The sequence below is a fragment of the Rhamphochromis longiceps genome, linkage group LG1 (assembly GCF_057381845.1).
Source record: "Rhamphochromis longiceps isolate RC_006_pf linkage group LG1, R_longiceps_female_GT1.1, whole genome shotgun sequence".
In the NCBI taxonomy this organism is placed as follows: Eukaryota; Metazoa; Chordata; class Actinopteri; order Cichliformes; family Cichlidae; genus Rhamphochromis; species Rhamphochromis longiceps.
This window is the reverse complement of record NC_140557.1, coordinates 28188403-28212233: the sequence shown is the minus strand read 5'-3', so window position 1 is coordinate 28212233 and position 23831 is coordinate 28188403. Positions and strand designations below refer to the sequence as shown.

The 23831-nt window shown below is 40.4% G+C and overlaps 1 protein-coding gene across 3 annotated transcripts; it reads left to right on the top strand.

Moving 5' to 3' along the window:
• The first annotated feature begins 84 nt into the window (after positions 1-84).
• On the top strand, positions 85-23815 carry LOC146678884 (uncharacterized). Of its 3 annotated transcripts, XM_085404347.1 has the most exons (10): positions 85-237; positions 3482-3868; positions 6811-6930; positions 11402-11458; positions 16570-16716; positions 16831-16998; positions 17227-17355; positions 17713-18058; positions 18136-18859; positions 20209-23815. In XM_085404347.1, exons 1-10 carry the CDS (start codon positions 192-194, stop codon positions 20242-20244), a joined length of 2160 nt encoding a protein of 719 aa, XP_085260473.1. In that variant the 5' UTR covers positions 85-191; the 3' UTR covers positions 20245-23815. The 3 variants fall into 3 exon arrangements, with proteins under 3 accessions (XP_085260473.1, XP_085260481.1, XP_085260487.1); XM_085404355.1 differs by lacking the exon at positions 11402-11458; XM_085404361.1 differs by lacking the exon at positions 17227-17355.
• Positions 23816-23831: the final 16 nt, after the last annotated feature.

The window sequence follows — 23831 nt, the reverse complement described above, 5'->3', positions numbered from 1 at the left end:
TTTTTCGAAAGCAGTTTCCGGAAGTCGTCTTATTTTGATAAACTTGCCGGAGGTCTCGCTTTTGTGGAGACGCCGTCCCGTTAAGTGCCAGTTAACTGGAGCCTGGATACGGATCAGGGGCAAGAAGGAGGCGAAGAGAAGGCGGCACTGGTCAGAAAACAGTTACGAAATTCAACTCCAAGAATTGGAATATGTTGTCCTCCCATGAGTGCTGGATTGTTACTGTTTTTCTGGCAGGTAAGAAAGAGGAGCATTAAAAAATTCCAATGTGATTCCCGTGCGTGTACAGCGCTGCAACAGGCTGTTTAACTGAGATTGGAGTAACGGTAACGTAGTCTTTGTGGATAAGTAAGGTGCCCTGCCTACTTTGTGGTATAATGACTCTATGTAGTGGGGGAGAATAAAGCATTTAGATGCAAACATTTCCCCTCACGTTAATAGTCACATCAGTTAACCTTTAACGTGGGTTTTAATGCTTGTAGGTCCGCTGAGCTAGCTGAGCTGCAGTCGACTGTTTGTGGGCTTCAGTCATGTGTGAATGATCCGACCAGAAGCTTTAAAGGAGGCTGTGGATTAGGAGGTCTAACATCAGACACGTTTACTGGGTCTAAATTAGAGAGAGAGAAATCCCTACAATATTAAAAAAAAAAACAACAACTAAAAATGTTTACAAATGACAAGTAAAACTAGAAAACTGCAGTTCATCATTTTTATTTATGTCCTGATCCATGCAAAGTGACTGTAATCAGGAGTGTGTGGAATATTCCATAAAACACCTACATTCTTTGTTACAGTTTATGTAACATGTTTATGAAATTTATAGTGCTATATAGACACACTGGAGCTGCCAGCTATAAGTACATGTTATGTGCTTTAAAGTTGTTTTTTAAAGTGCTATCTTTAATCAAACCGACATATATATTAATTATATTAATTAGGGGTACCAACATTATTGACTATGACTGAAGAACAGCTCTGAAAGAGTAATGGCAAATCATTTAAGAAGCAGATTTACAGATTTTTAAGTGCCACATGTTTTCATCCGATTCTTTTCACATGAAGGCAACACGTTTGACCGACAGCAGGAAAAAACATTTGCTAGCCACTCCCATCTCCTCAGTACTAATATCCAAAACACAGAGCCCCTCCTCTGACTTTTATTTTCTCATCTGGAACAAGAACGGCTCTGAAAACTTAATAAAGCCAGGATGACCCCACAGTCTGTGATCCCGGAAAGAGCTGACTTGTGGGTTTGTTTGTTTTTTTGGGCTCCAGTTCTTAGAAATCAGAGTGAGGTTCCCACCTGAGGAATTTATGTTTCAGCAGACTTTAGTTTGAGTCAATTTATTGCTTCATTTATTTTGAAAACCTAAGACTTTTACCTGAAAATATGAGCTGATGATACTAATAATAAAAATAAATTAGAGGACAACTTCAAATATTCAGCATACAGGTATTTAAAACAAAGAAAATAATCATTTTAAATCTGATAAACCAGAATATCTTTCACATAATTGAATTAATGGTAAATACATGTAAATAATGTGTCATTTGATTTTTGGTTGATCAGCTAACCAAGTGGTCCCCAAGCATTTTGCAGCATGCTGAACTTCCGAATCCAAAAAAGTCCATACCCCCAAAACCACCAGTTTTATCAATCAATAACAAAGTCTAATTGTATTAAATAAAAGTCAGTGCTATATCGTCAGTCTTTTCTTATGTTAGACAAAGAAATTTACAAATATCCTGCTGCTTGCCCCACTATTTGACACTACTGAGCTTATCAGTCAGCTGACTAATTGTTCCTGTTGTACTAAATAATGTAAAGTAATGAAAATAATGTAAATAAATTGTACTAAGCCATTGTTTAACATTAGAAATCTAAAAGTTCTCCAAAACCACAGTAGATAAATCAAATCAATATTTGGTGTGACCTCCCTTTGCCTTTAAAACAGCATCAGTTCTATGTACACTTGCACACAGTTTTTGAAGGAACTTGGCTGGTAGGTTGTTCCAAACATTTTGGAGAACTAACCACAGATCTTCTGTGGATGCAGATACATGAAGAGACATCCTTCTGTCTCTTCATGTAATCCCAGACACACTCAATGATGTTGAGATCAGGGCTCTGAAGGGGCCATACCATCATTTCCAGCACTTCTTGTTCTTCTTGATGCTGAAGATAGTTCTTAATGACTTTGGCTGAATGTTTGAGGTCGTTGTCCTGCTGCAGAATACATTTGGGGCCAATGAACAAAAATGTATATTTCTGAAAGCATTCTTTGTTTACAGCATTTTTTCACACCTGCCTAAAACTTTGCGCAGTCCTAATAGATTATTCTGTTGTATTCTCATCCAAACTGAGCGATCTTTACACACAACAGCTTTCACAAGGGTGGTATGCTTTAATTGAGCTTCAAAAGATATATGTGGGTATGTTGGAACTCTGGTATAATATGAACATTTGTGTAGTGTTTCTGTTGCAGTTGTTACACTGCTAGTAAACACAACACCGTGCTTGCCCTTGCTGTAGCTTGTTGCATTTTGGATAAATTCACTCAGCTCTCTCCCTCAGGAGCGGGCGTGCTTCATTCTCAGTAACAGAATGAAAATAAAAGGGCCTGGTCTTGATTAAGCCAAGTCCCCTCCCTCTTCATTCCTACCTCTGCCCTTCGCTGTTCCAGTCCTCCCACAGCTTGGCTTGACACGTATACACAAATGCGCACATATGTTCCTGGGCGTGTGTGTGTGTGTGTGTGTGTTTTATTTCACATGACTACCTCTCCTGTGTAATGTTGTTAGTGAACTGTCGATCCCAGGCCCACCTTCATCATGTGACCCTGAGTAGCACAGCTTCAGATGCCCCACAGCAACATCAGGTCAGCTCAGAGTCAGATTTCACTGAGCTGAAGCAACTCAAACCAACACACACGCTGCTTCATTTCATTACAGCTAAAGGAGGAAAGAATTCTTGGGAATTCTTTTAAGTCTGCTGGTATATCTAGATGACGTCATTCACCATCCTCTGGTAGCATGTTTTTCAGATATTTTTAAACTCTGCAAACAGGAGCAGGTGTCTCTTCAGGGCTCTATTCAGTATCTGAATCATTGTGTTGCTGTCTGCAGTGGTGTTCCTAAAATAGTGAGGAGGAAAAACTATCTTTTAACAGAAGAATCCTCTAGCAGACCCAGGCTCAGGGTTCCATTTGCCATGGCTGACAGAGTAAATTGGACAAAATGTAACAACATTGTAGTAGCACACTGGTGGAGTGAAACGAGGTGAGTGGAGAAGAAGTGCTTAGTGGTCTCACGTGAATTTCCACATTACAGCCTAACTGTAAGCTTAACCACAAAGGAAAGGTTTCAGTCTAATCTTAAAAGCAGAGGGAGTGTCTTCCTTCTGAATCCAGAGAGCTGTCAGTGGATTGTTTTGAAGAACATCTCTCACACTTTACTAAGCCTTCATCATCTTCTCCCACAGGTGTCTTCCCTCCATCCAGCTCCGGCGTCCAAGTGTTTGTGAGAGACGAGAAGAAGTATGCTGTGCTGTTCCAGTCAGTGGTTCTCCCATGTCAGTACACCACCGTGTCCTACCAAACCGCCGTGGTGCAGTGGGTCTACAAGTCATACTGTCGTGACCGCACCAGGGATTCATTTAGCTTTCCCGACAACTTGGGTGGAGGTCTGGGAGGAGGAGGGCTGACAAGCGGAACGGGAGGAATCAGCGGAGGGTACGAGAAGGGGATGACAGCCAGCTACCTCGACTGCTCTGACAACAGTCGGACCGTCCGAACTGTGGCTTCCATCTCTGGTTCCTCAGTCACATTGTCAGAGTACTACAAGAACAGAGACATCTCCATCATTAACAGTAAGCGTCTGTGGCACTACCTATGGTTGTGTTTTATTTTCTAAGATAAATTCAGGTCATACAGCAGCACTTTTTTGTGGCATAACAGGCTGAAATTGAGCTCACCAGCATTGTAAAAGGAATTACAGCACGCTTGCTTGCAATTGGCAAGGGCTGCAAAGGTAAAATAATGTCTGAACAATATTTTCAGCATCACAGATTTCCCTCAGTGCATTGATTCAGTCTTATGTTCTTCTTTCTTGTTTTGCCAAGCCTGGCAAGGTTCATAAAACCCACAGCTTGGGCACAAGCTCACCTTTCTCCCAGATTCCTTAATACTTAAATATCCAAAAGGAACAAGTCAGATGCTGCAACATGTGGAGTCTATTAACCTGTTGCTAAAATCTGCATACTTTTTAACACTTTCAGTTGTTCTGAGTGTGAATACTTTTTCAAAACCATCTTTTCAGAGATCAGCAGAGATGTAAAATACATATATAAATATCTGAACGCCGTGTATACAGGATTGTGTGTAGTTGTGTGTGTTCTTGTTGAATACAGAGAGGTAGTCTTGTGTGCCAGCCACAGATTTATGAAGCTTCTTGAAGAACTGGCCTTCTCTTCACTAGCCAGGGCTACAGACAAAAGAAATGGTTTTCACGCTGTTCACTTATTCACTCTGACCTCTGACTCCTCCCTCTGATGTACCTCAATGTCCCGCTTTTAGTTTCACTCTCTTGATCACTGGACATCCCACCCTACCAACAGTCACTTCTCTCAGTGTAAGGCTCTTTGAGTTCCTATTTTCTCCTTCTCTTCTTGCCTCTTTCTGTCCCCACTCCACCTCCTATCACGAAACAGGTTAGTGTTGTAAATGGACAAAAAAAGTGAAAAATTTCAACCTTGTTGCCTTTGGAGACGCCCAGTCATCCATTCCCATGTAATCCTATTCAGGGTCCCAGGGAGGTTGGAGTCTGTGCCAGCATGCACTGGGTAGGGGGTGTTCTGCTAACTAAATGGCGTACATGGTACGCACACAGTTTAAGGGAAATTATAACATACTCTGAAGACAGCAAGAATCAAAAGAAAAGAAAAGGAGATGTAGTTTTAAATGAAAAAAGTAGTATTAAGTAGTAAAAGTAGATTGTATTCCAGACTGGTGACAGCTTGTCTCTCCTCCCCTTCCTCAGTTAGCAGGAAAAGGAAGTGAATTATACAATCCATTTCCTGTCTGTATTTATATGTCAACCTCCTCACAATAGAATCATTGGACCAACATTGTCTTTTATTTTGACTCCTGAGCCAAATGAAGCAAAGTCTGCAAGCTAGTCATGTTTATGCACATGGCTCTCCCTCTTTACGTCATATCACCATCATATTACATCTTACACCAAACCCACCCTCTTATTTGGTGTTCTAGCTAAGCTTCGTGATTTTCCTCAACTGTGACAATGGACAATGACATGTTCCTTTTATCACTAGATTTCTATATGTAACATACAATCACTGTTTTTTTTATTAGGTACACCTTGCTGTGCTGGGTTGGACCCACTTTGCCTTAATTCTTTGTGGCATAGATTCAGCAGGTTTCTAGAAACATCTCCCATTCCACTGAATTGAGATCTGGTGACTGTGGAGGCCATTGTCATGTTTAAGAAACCACTTATTATATATTTGAGCTTGTTGACATGGTACATCATCCTGCGGGAAACAGCCATCAGAAGATGGGTACATTGTAGTCATAAATGGTCAGCAGCAATACTCATGTTGGCTGTGGGGTTTAAATAATGCTTGGGTGGTACTGAGGGGCCCAAAGTGTGCCAAGAAAACATCCCCATATCATTATACCATTACCACCAACCTGTACTGTAATATATCTATATATACAGTATTATATATATCTGTATACCTATATTATTGCTAATATATATTTGTGATATATCTATAGTATGGCTAAAGCTTCTGGATGGATGCAAACTGCATTTCATTGCCTTGCACCTGTGACATGTGCAATGACAATAAAGTTGAATTCTATTCTATTCTACTGTTGATGCAATGCAGGATGCAGCCATGCAGCAGTGTTGTTTATGCCAAATTGTGATTGCTACCATCTGAATGTGGTAGAGAAATTGACAATAAGCAATCTTTTTCCAATCTTACTGTTCAACTGAAAACGCTACGTCCAAATGAACAGAATCAACTTTTTGGGATTTCCTTACCTGGATGATTGAACATGCATCGAGACATTAAATCACCTTTCTTTCCCACTGAGTTGTCTTCATACCTAAATGCACTGAGCTGCTGCCGTGTTATTGGCTAATTTCTTAGTTTTGTAACAAGAAGTTTAACAGTTCTTCAAAATAAAGTGGCTAGTGAGTGTAGACGATTAGCTTGGACCTTTAAATCCTAACTGTATTTTGCTCTTTTAATGTGTCAGGGATTTTCAAATATGCTAAATAACATTTTTCTGAATCCTTTCACAGTCATGGAAACATAAAAACAAATAACTTAATACATTATCCTGAGCTCACAGACAATATACTGAAAAACCTAACTAGCCTACACATATCCCTGAACTACTTTGCTACGCAGACTGTGAGACCGGCCTTATTGCCCAACATCAGTGGCCACTTCACTAAGGGACCATTAAGTGACTGAAAGGAAACAAACCTGCTGCCAGGCTCTGAGATCTTATTGAAAGCTTTTCCACAATGGCAGTTAGCCTAATTAATGCTTGTGGTATTCAATGAGATGTTTGGCAGTGTAATGTGTGTAGTACTTTGTATCTGAGTCTTTGAACTTTGTAGAAATGCAAACAAACAGGGAAGATTTATTCAGGGTAATAATTCCAACCATGCATCATTCACGTGTTTTTGAAAGTCATGCTTTTTTTATTATTATTTTGATTCCAGAGTGCCAAAAATTGTAAGACACTTGTTTTTCTTTCAACTCCCCCAATTCAGAGGCTGACCTGAGGATAGGAGAAGTCCAGTGGGGAGACAGTGGAGTATACATCTGCAAAGTGGTCATATCTGATGATCTGGAGGGACAGAACGAAGCGTCTGTGGAGCTTTTGGTTCTTGGTGAGTTGCTTATAATTTACATGGAATTTTTAAATGAAAGATAAGAACTTGCAGTCAAAACTAAGAAGTGTCATAATTATTGATGTAACCTGCAAATATATGTAGCTTGTAAATCAACTGAAACACTGTGTTAAAAGTCATTGATTTCACAGAAATTTGTACAATGTTAGACTTGAAAACTAAGTCCTTCAGCGTCACTGTGTGTCTGCACACGTGTGTATTTTGAATGTATCAGTAAGGTGTTGTGTTACAGTAACAGTGTACTTGTCTTTGTTCACTTACATGTTACCAGAGAAACTGTTGAGAGGCTATGTAGCTCTTGGTGCCTTAAAACACTCAGGCTGAACTTTTGTTAGGCTGGCACTCAAAGACTTATGTGTATGCACAAAAGGACACAGTCTCTCTCACACACACTCACACATACACAGAGGTAATCAGCAGTAAGCTTTTACAGTTTCCTCTTGATAGAGTGAATTCCACTCCATAGTTGTGTTACAGGTTCCATAACTGTGAGTTTTCACCCTGATGTGATAGACCCTAAATCCACCATGGTGCTTAAATGCTATATTTTCTGGTTTTAGTGTAGCTAATATGGCATGTGAAGCGCTTCTTGTGTCTCCATAACAACAGTTGAGGCCACAGTGAATGGCTGAAGGCATCTTTTGTCTTTTGAGCAAATGGGTTCACAGCAAAGAAGACAGGGAAGATTTAATGATGTGGAGGAGGGTCGGCAGAGCACAGTGATAGACAATAGATGAGGGTGATGCTAATGTGGGCCTTTGAGAGCTCAATCCTGTAGCCGAACAGTCTGGTTTTAAATTTACAGTCAGAAACGATATGGTTCTGATACAAAATGCACAGAGAGAAAATAATTCAACAATTTTCTGCTGCTTTTCTGGGTCAGCTAGACTTCCCTCTTTTGGTCAAGCTCTGCTAGTCCACGTTTCTCATGTGGTCTCTTTTGGGACTTTGATATTGGTTTCATTTTTCAGTTCCAGGTGTTATCACTGGGCAAGGACGTGTTAGCTAACATTAGCTAACATCTGAAGTAACATATTGTGTTGATATTTGTAGTTTTCCCCCTTCAGATAAATTTTGACCAGACAGGTTTCATTAGATAATACAGGCTTTTCTGACTAGTGTTGGCTTACCCGCTAACACAGATAAATTCTCTGATACCCGCAGCCGGCTTGCTCACTAACGTTGTTGCTGGCAATCCACTATCTAAAGCCATGCCAGTACTACTTTTGTCATTTTTTCTAAAGAATTTGTGTTGTACTTTGAATCAACCACTTCACTGATTAGTGAACTCTATTTTAAAACTGCTATCAGCTTAAGAGCAGCAGAGAAGGAACGAGGTGAGACACTCGGTATAAAGTATAAGTGTCACATGGTTGGATTTTTACACAAAGTCCGGCCTCCATCCTTAAAAAAGAAATCAGTCCATAGACTATAAAAGGCAACTGAGAGGGTTAGGAAAGGTAGATATACAGTCTATTTGGATATTTACAAAAATAGCATCTAAGAAATTCACAGTGCACATTTACGATGGAGTATTAGGTCACATTAGAAAAAAAAAAAGGAAAATCTACTTTGAGAAAAAAGTCGAGATGTGAAGATTACAGTTGTTGTTTCAAGACAAACTGCTGCGGTTGCTATACCCGCTGAGTTAGTGAAATCGTACTTCAGAATTGGTTTCAGTAAAAGGAAGGAAAGAATTTCTCTTTTACCTCATAAACACAGTGTGATGATCAGTATGAGGACATTGAAAAGATGATCAGTAATATATTTATTTTTCTTAATCTGGTCCTAATACTTATTGATACATATTTAATGGCCTAAAATGCAAAGATTTGAATTATTTTTATTGTATCTAGTTTATACATATTAATGGAAAATTCTAGATACATGGTTAGTGTGATAGACTGATCTCTTGAAACTGTTCAGACAAGTTTGATTTAACCCTGACTATAAGCCTACAGGAAGGAAGGGCTCAATATTGTCTGGTTTTAGTGTGTGAAAACAGCCCCAACATATAGTCTCATTTTCCCCATACATTTAATCTCTGAAGGAGATGTATATATGGCTTTGTTAAACGGCACCTATCAGGATCGCATGTAGGGTCAAGTATGCAATCCCTGCATATCTGAAAGAAAACCTTGGTTTATCACCAGTCTTCGGGCAAATTCAGGATTTAGTAGAAGCTGGACAAGTGCTATGCTTCAACAGCATGAGAATCACAGAAGACAGCAGCAGATAAAAACAAAAATTGCAGCGGTCTGAAGTAAAGCGATATAAATGTCGACATCGTTTTTAAATGCAATAACCTTAATAGGTTTTTTCTGTTTTCAAATCCAGCAAAGAACATGTATAGCCTACTAGAAAGATATTAAATAAGGTATGTGCACTGTCAGCTAGAATCAGGCCAAAGTAGTCCAGCTTGCACCCTTTCCAAACTGTTTTTTTATACTTACCACTCCTTTCCTCTCTTTGCCAGAATGACACACTCAGCAGCAAAATACCAGTGCTTGTTTGTATCACACACTCATATGCTGGCTTTTTCACTTGCGCACCCAAACCAAACACATTCACACACATTTCTGCACCAGCTCGTGACACAGTTCCTCTCATGTAACATGTTGTATTCAGACATTTGTTTGACTTCTTCTTTAAAAATGTGTTAAGGAACATTTGAGAAATTTAAAAAACAACTAGTAAACTAGTATTTATTTTTTATCTTGATATGACTTTGAGTGACTGAATGTAGTGTAAAGCGCTTTGGGGTCCTTAGGGACTGACTAAAGCGCTATACAAATGCAGGCCATTTACCATTTACTTTAATCTGTCTAACCCTAAACTTAGGGTTAGACAGATTAAAATGATCTAAAATCGATTCAGTGCAATTCAATTTTATTTGTATAGCACCAAATCACAGCAATAGACATGTCAAGGTGCTTTACATTGTAAGATCCCTACAATAAATTGAAGAGAAACCCACCTCAAATGACCCCTTATGAGCAAGTACTTGGCGACAGTGGGAAGAAAAAAAAACCCTTTTAACAGGAAGAAAACGCCAGTGGGACCAGGCTCAGGGTAGGCAGCCATCTGCTGTGACTGGTTGGGGGTGAGGGGAGGAAGACAAAAGGCACAAACTCTATATGTAATATTATCGACAACACATCAGCCTTAACATGCATCACCAAGCACACTGCCATTTTAGTGGAAAACATTAAATTAAATAAAGAGTAAAATTGTGCAGTTAGGCATCTAACGTATGTCTTTATTTCACCCCAATAAACAGTGCTAATAAAGCTGGCCTGGGATTAATGTAATTATTAAGTTCTTGGAAGAAAACTTTTGCTTAATAGGTAAATTGTTTCCAAAATGTTACAAACACAGCATAAGAAAAGTAACTGTATAAATAGGAATCAGTAAAAGAAGAGCCATCTGGAGTTCAGATTTTAGATGACATTTTTAGTGTTTTTTTGCTGTAGCAGCGACCTCAACAGCCAATCTTCACCATTTGGTTGACCTGAATAGTTGGAGTAGTTTGGCATTTCAGGAAATACTTCAATATTTCAGGTGCATCTTTCAGCACTATGAATGAAGATATTTATAGTTCTTGAAGCTAAAAGCTACGTGATACACTTGACCTTTCTCTAGTAACTTTTGTCGGCTTCTATAAAAACAAAGTCTCATTGACTTGGCAGCTATAGTGATGAGACTCGTTCAAACTCCAGTCTGTTTTCGTTTTTTTTCAGCAGTCAGACAATCAATCTTCTAATCAGTTGATTTGAAATGTTTCTAGAGCAGGGACCATAAACTGTACGCCGAGGGCCACATACAGCCCACTTTGATCTTAAGTGTGTCAGATCAGTAAAACTTCCATTTCTGTCAGTGTAAAGATGTTTAACTACATATTTAATCCCTGAGATCTAAGAAAAAGACATGTCATTTTAATAGTAAATCTCAGCTTTTCACCGTAACAATAAATGCTGGTGATGTGTAACAAAGTTAAAGCTCTGGTAGCTCTTTTCTGTCATTTAATTGTTTATCTTTGCTACTTTGGTGTGATATGAAAAGCCGTGGGGAAAGTTTATATCACTAATAGAGGCTGTAAAACATTAAAAATACAGTTTAAAGTAAAAGATTTGGATCTTCCTTCCTATTTTCGAAAGTTGTCTTGTGGACTGGATTGTTGTCTCTGCCAGACCAATTCAGACCCCTAGGCCTTATGTTTGACACCCCTGTTCCAGTGAAAAACCACAATGTCCTCTCATGCATGCTGTTTATCTGTCTATTTTCATTCCTTCTTCGTATTTTGCTCTGTCTTTCTCTTAAATCACTTTTAATGCATGCATGCCGCTACTGCAATAACTTTCTTTGAATCAGTCATTTCAGTTTATATCAACTCCATTGCTTCTCCTCTCTCTTTTCCAATCTCCTCTCGTCCACTGTGCTCTCTCTCCAGGTTTCTCAGGTGTTCCTGAAGACCTCCTGCCAGACTTTGATTTGAAGATAATGCCAGGTAGGGGCTTAGTGCATTCCCCCCCTGCACCTGCTTTCTTTCATTCATACTAACACTGCTGACTGCTCAGACTATGAATATAGGAACTATTTAGATGAGTTTAAGAATAAAAAAAGATCACTTTTTACACCATGTTCAGTGGTTCCTGTGCTAATATTGCCTGTAACACTGTCTAACCCAGTGACTGTTTTCTACAGTCAATGGTCTAACCTGTTCTTCACCCACAACATCTAATAATGCAGCAAGTGCTGGTGATTCACCTTCTTTTAACTCAGAGACTCATCCACACCCATCAAGTAATGAGCTGGTCGTTGCTCCCGCTAAGATGAGCTGCTCTGGAAAACAGCTATTATGGTCATTAAAGTTATTTGTGGTTGTGGTCAGCAAGTATTCCCACACCATTCGGATAATATCCAGTCAAAAACACAGTAATCTAAAGGAGAGGAGGGCTTTATGATGCATCGGATTCTTTTGTATAAATGTATAAATGTGCAGATTGTATGGAAGCAACTCCCAGCATGACTTGCTGTCCACGATGACTCCCACAGTGTGCGTGTGTGTATCTGTGCGTGTGTTAAGGAGTCATTACGGTTCCAAACGATATCACATAACAAGCAATTTGGTGGTAGCAGCCAAGCGTTCAGTAAACTGTCCTTTTCCTTCCTGTAGCAAAAACAGGTTTCCTGCACATGAGTGTGTGTTTTCTTCTGGTGTCCTTTAGTTTGTTTGTATGAGAGAAAACATCTTTAGTTTTATATTGTTAAAGACTTCCTTATCTGCGCTCGCCTTCCCTTTCCTTTGCCTTCCCCCCAGACAGATACATGTAGGTTATCTCTTGTACTCACTTTATCCTTCTCTCCAAAGCTGTGGTATTTAATAACAGTTTGTACAATCATTCCTTTTTCCTGTAACTCATATTCCAACTAAGATGTCATTTGTTCCCATTTTCCTATCCAAAAACAACCCGACAAGGTTAATAAGTGCAAGAAAATCTACGAAATCTACGAGGGGACATAAACTTGCAGCTTTCCAGCCTTTTGTTCCTTTGTGATGTCCCAGTGCGCTCCAGTTCACTTTTCCTTTTTCCTGCTTTGACAGGAAATACATCACATTAAAAAATGGTAGAATTAAATCAGGCTACACACAAAGTCATAGATGTCAGTGTTTTACCTTATAGAGAAATGCTGCTTTAGTGATTAAAATAAATCTGTTAGCATGACTCCTTGGCCTGCAGTTGTGATGAATAAAAGTGTTAAATAAAATAAAAGTTCTGAATCTTCTGGTAGCTCACTGGTCAGACTGTCCTGTAATTATAAAACAGAGTTCTGTTAATTCACAACAAATGTTTTTGTCTTACCGAACAAACCTCCCCTGCCATTTCTAGATACAAAGTAAGTAGATACTAAAAAAACAAAACCCTTTCTGTCATTTAATTGTTTTTCTGTTACTTAGTTACTTTGGTGAAGTATGAACAGTGTTGGGTAAGTTACTTTAAAATAGTAACTTAGTTACATTACTAGTTACTTCTCTCAAAAGTAACTCAGTTACTTCAAGTTACTCGTTACTTTCAAAGTAACTAGTTACTAGGGAAAGTAACTTTGGTTTTACTCAGAATTCTCTTGTTAATGTGTTGCTTCCATAACTTTGCCAGTCTTCTAGCTTGCTTACTTGCCACAGTGCACTGTGCCACCTACCAATAGAAAGGAAAAGATAATGTGCATATTTCCACGAGAGAAATCCCACACCTGGACCGTCGTTGACTACTGCCATGATTCTAGCCTACGTCACAGCGTCATGTGCGCCTTTTACATCCAACACAAAAACTGCAGTCGTGGTGCTTTGATTGTACTCAGAACTCAGAAATTCTGCCTTCTGAATAGGAAGATGACACCAGACTGCAGATGAGCTGCATACAGAGCTGGACTGGGACAGAAAATTGGCCCGGACATTTTGACTAGAGACTGGCCCACCATTATAGGAAAAATCTTAAAGCCTTTGAATGAAAACAAACGCTGTTGTGACAGTGATGTTCACTGTTTTGATGGTATATATGCATCAATCTATCAATCGTTTGTTGTAAGATTCAGATAATTATTTTTTTAAAAGCTAGACATTTTAAATGAGAATAAGAAAGAAAAGTATTTCTTTGTGCCCCCCTTTCCCCGTTAATGCCCTATGTGATGGACCGAGCAGTGAAGGAAACTTAGGCACAGGTTAAAGTCCAAAAAAGACCACTAACATGGTGATATTACCACTGTGTGGCTGTAAGTGCAGCCATCACACCCTACATGCCCCCCTGGCCACACTTTGCTAGATCCGCACCTGCACAGTTACCAGCTGTCAGCTACCTAAAAAAGGATCCTGGGGTTATTTGTCTCTCAGAAACAGTTCATAACTTCCCTTCAACTCATTCATGTCACCTAAAAGGTAAACCTGTTTCTCCATCACCTGTTCAACTCTGATGATCCAGTAAGGACATCTCCTGGTTTCATCTTCATGTTTCCCTCTCACCAGATAACCAAGCCATATCATGACCAGCAGCTTTTACAGCTGTGGCTCCAGCAAACATCAGCTGATACTAGAAATTAATATTAAATTCTAACAACAGCTGATCAAGCTTAAACGTGCTGCTGTTGTTTAGCGCGACATCCGCTGGTTTCCTCTTTCGGCGCAAAGTGGGCGATAAACAAACAAGAGAGCCGATCAGCTGATCATTGATCAGTTTTCATGACTGAAGTAGAAACGGGAGAGGGAGGGGGGAGAATGAAAGAAGAATAGGCAGCTGTGCAGCAAAGACACAGAATAACTCCAGCTTTGTGCCTTTTTCATTGTAGCTGAATTACGGGACAAACTGTTCCTTTTCACCTCAATAAGAAACGCGTAATATTTTCTCTGAATACCAGAAGGGACGGTTGGCAACTCTAATAACTTATGAACAAAATAAAGTTCAACATCATTAACATCATAGCACCACCCAGCTGTATAGAAACCCCGTCATGCTAGCTAGCACGCAGTACGGAAAAAGTCAGAATAACGAAAATAAACTCCACCTAAACTTGGTTCATATCTGACCCAGAGAGACTGCAGGTCATAACTTCTTACCTGAAGTTCAGTTCACACTTGGACCGGTGGCCGCCTCGGGTCTCTTTTCCTTCTGCCTCCCTTTTCCTTCATCCACCTGCTGGCCTCCACCACTTGCTAATGTTACTGAATCTGTGGAAGCTCCGCGATAGCCACCACACGAAGTAACGAGTAACGACCCTATCTAAATCCCAGTAACGACTAACGCGTTCCTGATTTTGGCATAATAACTAGTTACCGTGCTCGTTACCACAATAATAACGTAGTTACTGTAACGCGTTACTTAATAACGCGTTAGTCCCAACACTGAGTATGAATGTAGCCAAAGCTGAGCTAAGAAAACAGTTGAAAGTCCAATATGTATGCTCTCTTTCACATTTATCAAAGCCATGCACTGGGGCTGGATTGGAGCCTGTGCTGAGCCAATTTTAGTCCCTACCTTTTTTGACACCCCTGCTTTAGAGATTATATAAACACTAGTGATGGGTCGTTCGCGAACGAAATGGCTCTTAGAGCCGGTTCTTTGACGTGAACGACGCGAGCCGGCTCCTTATCGCGAGCCGTCACGTGGGGTTTTTTTTTTTTTCTTTCTCTCAGCCTCTCTCTCGCACTTTTTTCCCGCTTCACTCTGCACGCGGGCCTTGTGCTTTACGCTGGGCAGAGGGGGGAGGGGCGGTAGTTACACTCAGTAGCACAGGAACAGAGCCAGAGAGAGAGAAAGAGAGGCAGGGACAACAACATTAGAAAGGTATAGTAATCATCCACAACTATTTTCGGTTGCAGATGATAAAGGATTGAGAAAGTTTATTCATGCAGGTCCATATGACAGAGAATATGCATGTTCTTTTAGTTTTCATATTATAATTTATATTTAATTGTGTTGTGGTTTGCAGTGTTTTGTGTTCTTTTCACTTTAAATTTGTGAAAGGAAAAAGCTGAAAATTTAAATAGTTAAAACTTGAAATGTGAATAGTTGATTTTTGTATTATATGATTTATTTATTACATTTTATGTGGAGTGAATAAATAAAAGTATATTTACGGTGGCCCCTAGAGACAAAGCACATACAAACTTCAAATCACGTACGAACTCTGAAGCATGTACAAACTCCAAAACACGTAAAAACTCCAAAACATGTAAAAACACGTACAAACTCCGAAGCACGTAAAAACTCAGAAGCATATAAAAACTCAGAAGCACATAAAAACTCAAAACACGTACAAAAGACAACAGAAGTGCTCCAGGATGCTGGGCACAGTGTTGAGCCTTTGTTATCTTGTGGCTACACAAGCCAGCAAGTACCAACGACCGGATTTGGTGTGTGGTAATAACAGGTAAATGAACTTTTTTTTAAATTATTTGAATATATATATGAGTGCCTGTGTATAAATACACAAACAATACACACATGCTTTCAATTGTGTAATTTAAGTGATCTAGTAGCTCTGCTTTGGAAGTTCAGTTCATGCTAGAAATGTGTTTTGGAGTTTGTACGTGTTTTGTCTCTAGGGGCCACCGCATATATTTATATATAAACATATATAAATAAAACCACTTGTTTTTACGTTAGTAATTCCTTTTGTGCATAATTTTATATTATTGTTAATAATAAATTAATTAAAGCAACAAAACAACCTGAAGAGCCGGTTCGGAGCCGAAAGAGCCGGCTCTTTTTAGTGAGCCGAACCGAAAGAGCCGGATCTCTAAAAAGAGCTGGAAATCCCATCACTAATAAACACGGATGAAGAATAAAGGTTGCTGCTGATAATAACATTTTTAGCCTTCAGTTTCTCTCAGCGTTACATTTTACGGCCATTGTGTTTATGAGCAGGCTGCTTGAACTGTTTTACACTACTTTTTCATTTTTAAAGGTTTTTTGTGTTTTGTTTTTACTCATTATTTTTCACGTGGCATTCTCAGAATACAGTATGGCTCCAGAATGATCAAATGAACCTGATCCTGTATCAGTGTGCTGAGTAGGACATACGTATTTATTTATGTGCAGGATTTTGTGCTGTGTGTGCTTGCAGAGTGGGTGTTTGTGGTGGCAGTGGCACTTGGCAGTGTGTTATTCCTGCTCTTGATTGGAGTTTGTTGGTGTCAGTGTTGCCCTCACTCCTGCTGCTGCTACGTCAGCTGCTGGTGCTGCCCCGACACGTGCTGCTGCCCCAGACACTGTGAGTATGAACACACACTCAGAAATGCACAGGTTTGTGCTCGGAGAACTGACGCATGTCTGAACAAGATTATATTTTGCTTTTTTTTCCCTTCTTCTTCTTTTTTTCTTTAAGTGTATGAGGCAGGAAAAGGTATAAAGACAACCACCTCCTCACCTCAGACACCTCCCTACCCACCGTATTTCGTCTCTGGTGTCCCAACCATGGTCCCAATTGCTCCTCCCTCTCTGGTGGACAAGATATCTTCAGTCCCCGGCTCAGATGGGACCCTACTCACAGCAGGTGGGGACTTACTCGTGATTACCTGATTGCCATGTGTTAACTATATTTTTTGTCATTTGAGCTAGAAAAAAAAGGTTAAAAGAAATGCAGTCAGCCCGAATGTCCCTGTGATAAACTATTTGTTATTTGTTCAGTTTATGGTAAAGTAGAAAAACACCAGTATGGTCCTCAAACTAATAAAACACACATCCAAGTTCCCTTTCTGATGACTCGAGTGTGTATCTGCAGTGCCCGTGCACGCTGTAGGGGTTCCCTACCGCGTGCCTTCACCTCAGGATCAGGATTCTCTCAGGGTGCTGCAGTATGTAGAGAAGCAGCTGGCTCACTTCAACCCTGCCAGGTCCACCAGCCACCAGTGTAAGCCTCATAAACCTGCTCTGTGGCTTTACTGTACTACTAAAGTGTTCTGATGCTGTCTGCAGCTTTGGTAGTGTCTTTTATTTGTTTTTGTCTTCTCTTGGCATGACTCCCTGCACTCAGCAAATCTGCCTTCTGAATTTCCTCTAGTCTGGATGTTATCTAGTTGCCGTTTTGCATGCCTACTTCCCTGAAAGTGTATTTTTTTTAATGACTCTCACTTCACACTTAAGGCAGCTTCTTTAAAACCTTGATGTTCTTCATCTGCAGGGTCTTGTTCTGGGAGAAGGGCGCTTTTAATTCATTTTTTGGCAGGTGTTACTTATTTGATTAATTCATTAATTTTGTTCTATCTAGCCTGTGCCCTGTCTGAACTGAGCTCCCTCCATGAGGGAGAAAGTGGCTTCCGCCAAACATATCGCAACATCCAGAAGAACGCTCTGCCAGCCATCCCCGATCACGACACTCAGCCTGAACCTCAGCGCTACCGTGAAAACCGCAGTCCGGAGCCACAGAGTTACCGCGATAATCCCCCATCTCCCCACCATTATCATGATGACCCTGACCCAGAGCCTCGCCACGTACGGGACGAGCCTCTTCCTCCGCGCCGATACAGCGATGACCCTCCATCTTCGTCTCAGTCGCGCAGGCCCGGACGGAATCAGCGGCAACAAAACCACAACAATGAGGAAAACCACAACAGGTGGAGGACTGTCTGAATACACAGAATGCCTTATGCAGAGATACAGGCGTACACTTAACTCATGTCGTATTTTACAGGTGGAACCCTCGCTCTGAACATCTTCAAAGAAAAACATACCGAACTGCAGGGCGAACCGGCTCACTGGACGAGCTGGAGGAGTTTGCTGCTTGTTACAAGCAGGGAGGAGGCAGAGGGGCAGAGAGGAGGGACGAAGAACAGCGAGAGTATGAGATGGAGCATCTGGAGTACAGCCGATACCCTTCTCACCGAGTTGCCCCACCTCAGCATTATCACAGTAATGAAAATGAGGTTGAGGACATCAGCGACCGCGAAGAGCAACCCAGGCGGATCAAGAAAAACAGACATGACATCAGCCCACTACCTTCACCCAAAAAGAGGAGGGACACGTCAGATAGGGAGCGCACTGTCCCACCTCCTCCCACAGCAGGTCCACCTTCAACTTCTTCTCAAGAGAAGGACTATGATGCTACCTTCCTCAACAGCCTGCTGGAGCGTAAAGCTAAGTTACGAGGGGTTACCCAGGGGAGGACTGGGGCCCGGGGTGATGAAGATTCAGACACACCCTCGAAGAGCAGCCTGAAAAAGAGCAGCGGGGAATCCAGTCGGCACTGCAGTCGCTCACCTAGTAACAGGCCCGACGCAGATTTGCTGCCTCCTCACACGGAGACAGAGCGCGTAAGAACTGACAGGTCGTCACCAGGAAACACTCACTCCCCTCAGCCGCCCGTTCATTCCTTAGCGAGTCACAGAGAAGATCCCAGAAACAAGTCCAGGAAAGTGGTGAGTAACATCGTGAATTACTGGGATTGTATGCAAATTTAAGGATTTAAAGTATAGAGTATATATTCAATATATTTTCTTGGTACTGGTGTGTAATTAATGAATACAGACTAGAAAAATGATAACACTAGGCTAGCTTCAAATCACTAAACACCCAGTGCTGTATTTCCCCATTGTTTGAGGGTGTTTCCAATAACGTGCACTTGGCTAGGAGCCCACAAAACTGTTGAGGAACTCATGAGCTTAGAGATCCTGTACAATAGTTTGAGGACAAAGTGTCACGTTAACAAGGGCAGTCGAACACAGCAGCCACTTCATTCTATAAATAAAGAAATAATTGATCATTCTGGTTTTACGGATTAGGTTAAAGTTCTTTTCAGTTTCTAGAAAAAGTGGGCAGAGCTAAGCAGAGCTTCATTCTATAGCTATAGCTTTAGCTGCTTATCTTTGGTTAGCATCTTTAACATTTTCAGCTTGGTAAAAGTGAGGGTGTCTCATTCGGTTTGTTGTCCCCACGGTTTACTTTGGGAAACTTTGTGTCTTCGCTCACAATGAAGAACTCGCTAATAGCCACAACCCCATGCTAGCAAAGTTTGGCTGCTCATAGCATATGGCTGGGAGTATGCTACCAACTATTTGTTCACCCTGCTGTGCGCCTGTTGCATTTGCAGAAAGTCTTGAAATGAGACACACTGTCTGACTCCGGTCCCTGGCTGGTCGATTTCTGCACCTCAAATAAAGCCAACAGTATCTAAAATATGCAGAAATTGCTAATGTGGACTTGCAACTTTTTAGGCCTCAAAGTTTCCGTGCGACCTGAACTTGAAGAAAGCTCTAGTTGAATTATACACAAAAGCTAATGTATTTTATAATTGAAAATACCTCATATTAAAATGTCTTCTTCAGGGAACTGGCTGGGAAAGAGTTGAAAAAAGGTTTGTAGGCCTGTAGTAAGTGTTGTTGTTGTACCTTTGGCAGGTCAGGTTCAGATGCTACCAGAATGAAAACTAGGTAGAAGATTCTGTTCTATCTCCAACTCCACTATAACAATAATAACTGGTTGTCTCCTTACTCACAAACCTGGGTCAAAATGTTATATTGTGTCAAAGACGTCTTCTACAAAACACATCGATTAAGAAGAGTCAGTGTTTTGACCTCAAGTAAGGTCTTGAAACGAATCTTCAAGTGATCTCACAAAAGAGTTGAAGGCACTTTGTCCCAGGTTCCACTTCACCATAATAACCACGTTTGGCTAATGTCCACTCTCTCTTTACTGCCTCACACTGTTCAATAAGATATGCTATGTTGTTGCTTTGATCATTTACACTTTTTTTTTTTGTCCTCATCAGAGCACTCTCCTCAGCCGAGACTCCCTTATCGTCTGATGGACTTCAGTCTTCAGTACAGACTGAAAGCGTTGTGCAGCCTTGATGCACTACAGGAACTGCTTGTCAGCTGATAAAAGATGACAAACTTGGATTCATAAAGATAACGTCAAGGACAGCAGACTGTGGGAGAGCTGAATCAGTACTGATGAGTGAAGACAAGGACAGCAGAGGCACCCGAGATTGTTACTCAGCTGCTTGTGATGTCATGGTGAAGTCACTGGCTGTGTGTTATGTGGACTAAGACTGAGCTAATGCGCGCAGGGAGTATGACCTGGACCGTTCCTGCGAGCAGTGTGCTGTTGGTCTCCCCTTGTTCCTGTCAGAAAAGGCTCTGAAGCAGAGAGATTTACGTTACACTTTCAGCACAATGCATGCATTCATTTCCATCTGATGAGTTACGTGAATGAAAAAGAACTGCTGTAGCATGACAACGGTATGACAGCACGGTTGTTGTAAAGGACCACTGTGTCATTCTGTAGTATATTCAGGGACTAAGGCACCTTAGTCAGAAAGCTTCTGCAGCAGTAATCAGTATTACCAAATGTTTACGCTTATTTATTTTATGGGACAGTGGACATTAATGAAACGACAGTGTTTATGTGTCAGAGCTCAACAGCTATTGTGGATCCATCATCTGAATACAACTAAAATGACCAAAGGAGGTAAAGCTTTTTCTACTTAAAATAAGGATGAAAATAGGAGAAATAAGACAGTGCTGACAATGTGCAGCAGCAATCTGAAACAACACAAACAATTAAAGACTGTCAACAAGTTGCCCCGTAGTAGATCGAATGCAGAAGTGATACTGACTAACAAATTCTTTAAACGCTTTAGCTTCCCTCTCATCAGAGCTGAGATAAACACACTGTTCAGCACCAAATCACTTAGAGGCACAGTTAGTGATTAGATGGTGGACATAGTGGAGGTTCTCAGAAGTTAGAGAGGAACAAAGCAGAGCTACACGAGAAGAATATCTGACATAAATTCCAAATGAATGGTAACTTGTGGTAACTTCGACTGATATAGTCACTTATACAAATGAGGTTTGTAATATAAGGTTTAATTCCACGTAGCAACATGTATCAGCTAGAAACGTCTGAATTGATTTAGTTTCGTATGTCTATTATTAAAAGTTTATAGCAACAGGATACCTCAGAATGGGCCTCTTGTAGATGGTTACAAATGTGAGCATTAAGCTGTCTGCATATAATCTGTAAATGACCTAATATGACAGAAATCTATGCATTTTAAACATTTTAAAATACCTGTTAAGTCTGGATAAAAAAACTGTATTAAAAAGACAATGATTTTTCATCACTGTGTGAACGAAACACCCTGAAAAGAAGTAGAAGCACCAGAAGAGGCCTAATAATCTGTTCCCAAACAGCAAAAGTATATTTTGACGGTGAGAAATAAGAAATGGTTTTGAAAATCAGTCATAACTGATAAAGCTGCACTGACGCAGCACTAAAGTGATGAAGGTGTGGACTAACCTATACTGACCTCTGACCCAAATATGACCCACATTTGCTGTAGCATTAGCAGCGGTGATGCAGTTAACCCCAGTGCAGTTTTGTAACATTATCACTAATGACGGGTATATATTTACATGATACATGCTAAAACATGATTCCCATCAAAATATTTTAATATACAACAGTACATGACAAACTGAAACTGTATGAAATTAGTGAAAAATTAGGGAATCGTTAATGACCCCCTCCCCTCGCAAAGAAAAACGACAACAACAACTTTTTTTTCCACTATATGAATCCCATTGGAAATTCCCCCCATATTAGTTTTAGAGATTTAATCATAGGTCAAGATTATTATGCGACAGTAACATTACTTTGTGGAGCTTTCCCTCCTCTAATAAAAACATGTTACAATTTATAACTAAAAGTTACATTTTGTATTGTCTGTAAACATTTAAAGGTATTGAACTGCAATTTGCCTTTGAACGATTTTTGTACTACACTTTTGTACGGAACTCTTTGTGCACGTGGTGTGTTTGTGTTTAAAATTTGTAAATGATCTTGTGTGTGTAAGCACTCAAGTGCGTACATAAGATGAAGTCTGTATTTCACCATAATTCAGCCATTGCTTATCAATGTTGAGTGAGCACTTAAACCAACTCAGTGTTATCAGCAGCCACACACTAAGCGTGCTTTATGGAACGGTCATATCAAATATTTTGTTCTAATATTACACTGTCCAGTAATTCATGGCTCCCATGTTGGTGACATCTGTGTAATTATTTTTTTAATGGTTGGTGGAAAAATTCTCCCTTTGTTTTCTCTTGTGTTTGGTACAGACAACTCTGTGTGCGGGAGTTAGCAGGAGCGAGAGAGATGACTCTTTATTTTTCTGTTAAGGAGACAATGTGTGATTGCGTATGACTCATATCTTTGTTCATTGTTTTAATCACAGACTTGTAGTCTTGACTACACAGCTGGCTCGACACTCACATATCGGGTCTTCCAGCTAAGCCGCAGATATTGTCCCTGTTTGTCGCCGACATACCACATTTGTTATAATTGCAGACAATAGGTTGCTAAAGTGCCTAGTTGCAGGGTGGCAAACATTAAGGCCAGCAGTGTTTGACTACGCAGCAAAATAAAGTCCGCAGAAATAAAACTCCAGGGTTTATTGAAAGTTCAGATTATTTGTTTTAAACTGCAGAGACATCAGTGGAATGAGGGTGTTTCTCTATCATGCTGCTTAGTATTTCTGTTGCGTCGGTATGCAGACCTTACTGCCTTTACTGTGTAATTGTAGTTTCTACTTACTTTTGTGGATAAATATTTTAAACCTTAACCAGAACGTTGAGATTATAAAATGTTGTCCATCTAAAAACATGTCTGTGTAAACAAACCAATAATAGCCATTTATTTGTTTCCATACTAATCAACACATCATCAAATCTATAATCCTGCATAAGAAATACTTTAATTGGAAGCTTTTTCTTTCTTTTTTTGGGTTTATTTTTGTTTGCGTGCCAAGCCGACGTCAGTGTGTTGCGATTTCTGTTATCTGGCCACACCTCCAAAGGGAAGGTTTAGCAGGTGAGGAGCAGCCAGTCAAAACAAAGGTGGCTTTTAAGGAGGGGCAGCCTTGGAGATCCAAGACAGGTAGAATCATGCTTAGTTTGCACTATTACACTTGTGTCCGTTTTCATTAGTATTTGCCTACAGAGAGGGGCTTTCAACCACTGCAGATATGTTCCCGTTGAGTCCTCCAAAATCCCAGCTGCACATCGCTCAATCTAGATGAAGCACAAAAAGACCATCAAAGACCAAAAAAATAGAACATGAAGGGTACAAGCAGCGGCTGCTGTAGACACTTTTCACTTGTTGTATAACTTCATTCTTCACCATGGGTGGCTGATGGACCAACAACAGCACAAGCAAGATTAGCCCACTGACTGGTTGTACCACATATTTTTGATGCAGTTTGACTTTCTGCCCACAGACTGCCACCACTGAACCATAATGTTCCCATAACACTGTGATTGCTGCATAAAGGTTCAGTACAAATAAATAAATAAGAACTGAACAGTAGAACTACTCTGGGCCAAAGAATGA

What these genes read in the sequence shown, in the direction of transcription:
- LOC146678884 (XM_085404347.1), top strand. Translation starts at nt 192, where the DNA reads ATGTTGTCCTCCCATGAGTGCTGGATTGTTACTGTTTTTCTGGCAG. An exon ending in GTGCTGCTGCCCCAGACACT is followed by an intron (nt 16,717 to 16,830) that starts GTGAGTATGAAC and finishes TTTTTCTTTAAG; the next exon opens with TGTATGAGGCAGGAAAAGGT. An exon ending in GAAACAAGTCCAGGAAAGTG is followed by an intron (nt 18,860 to 20,208) that starts GTGAGTAACATC and finishes TGTCCTCATCAG; the next exon opens with AGCACTCTCCTCAGCCGAGA.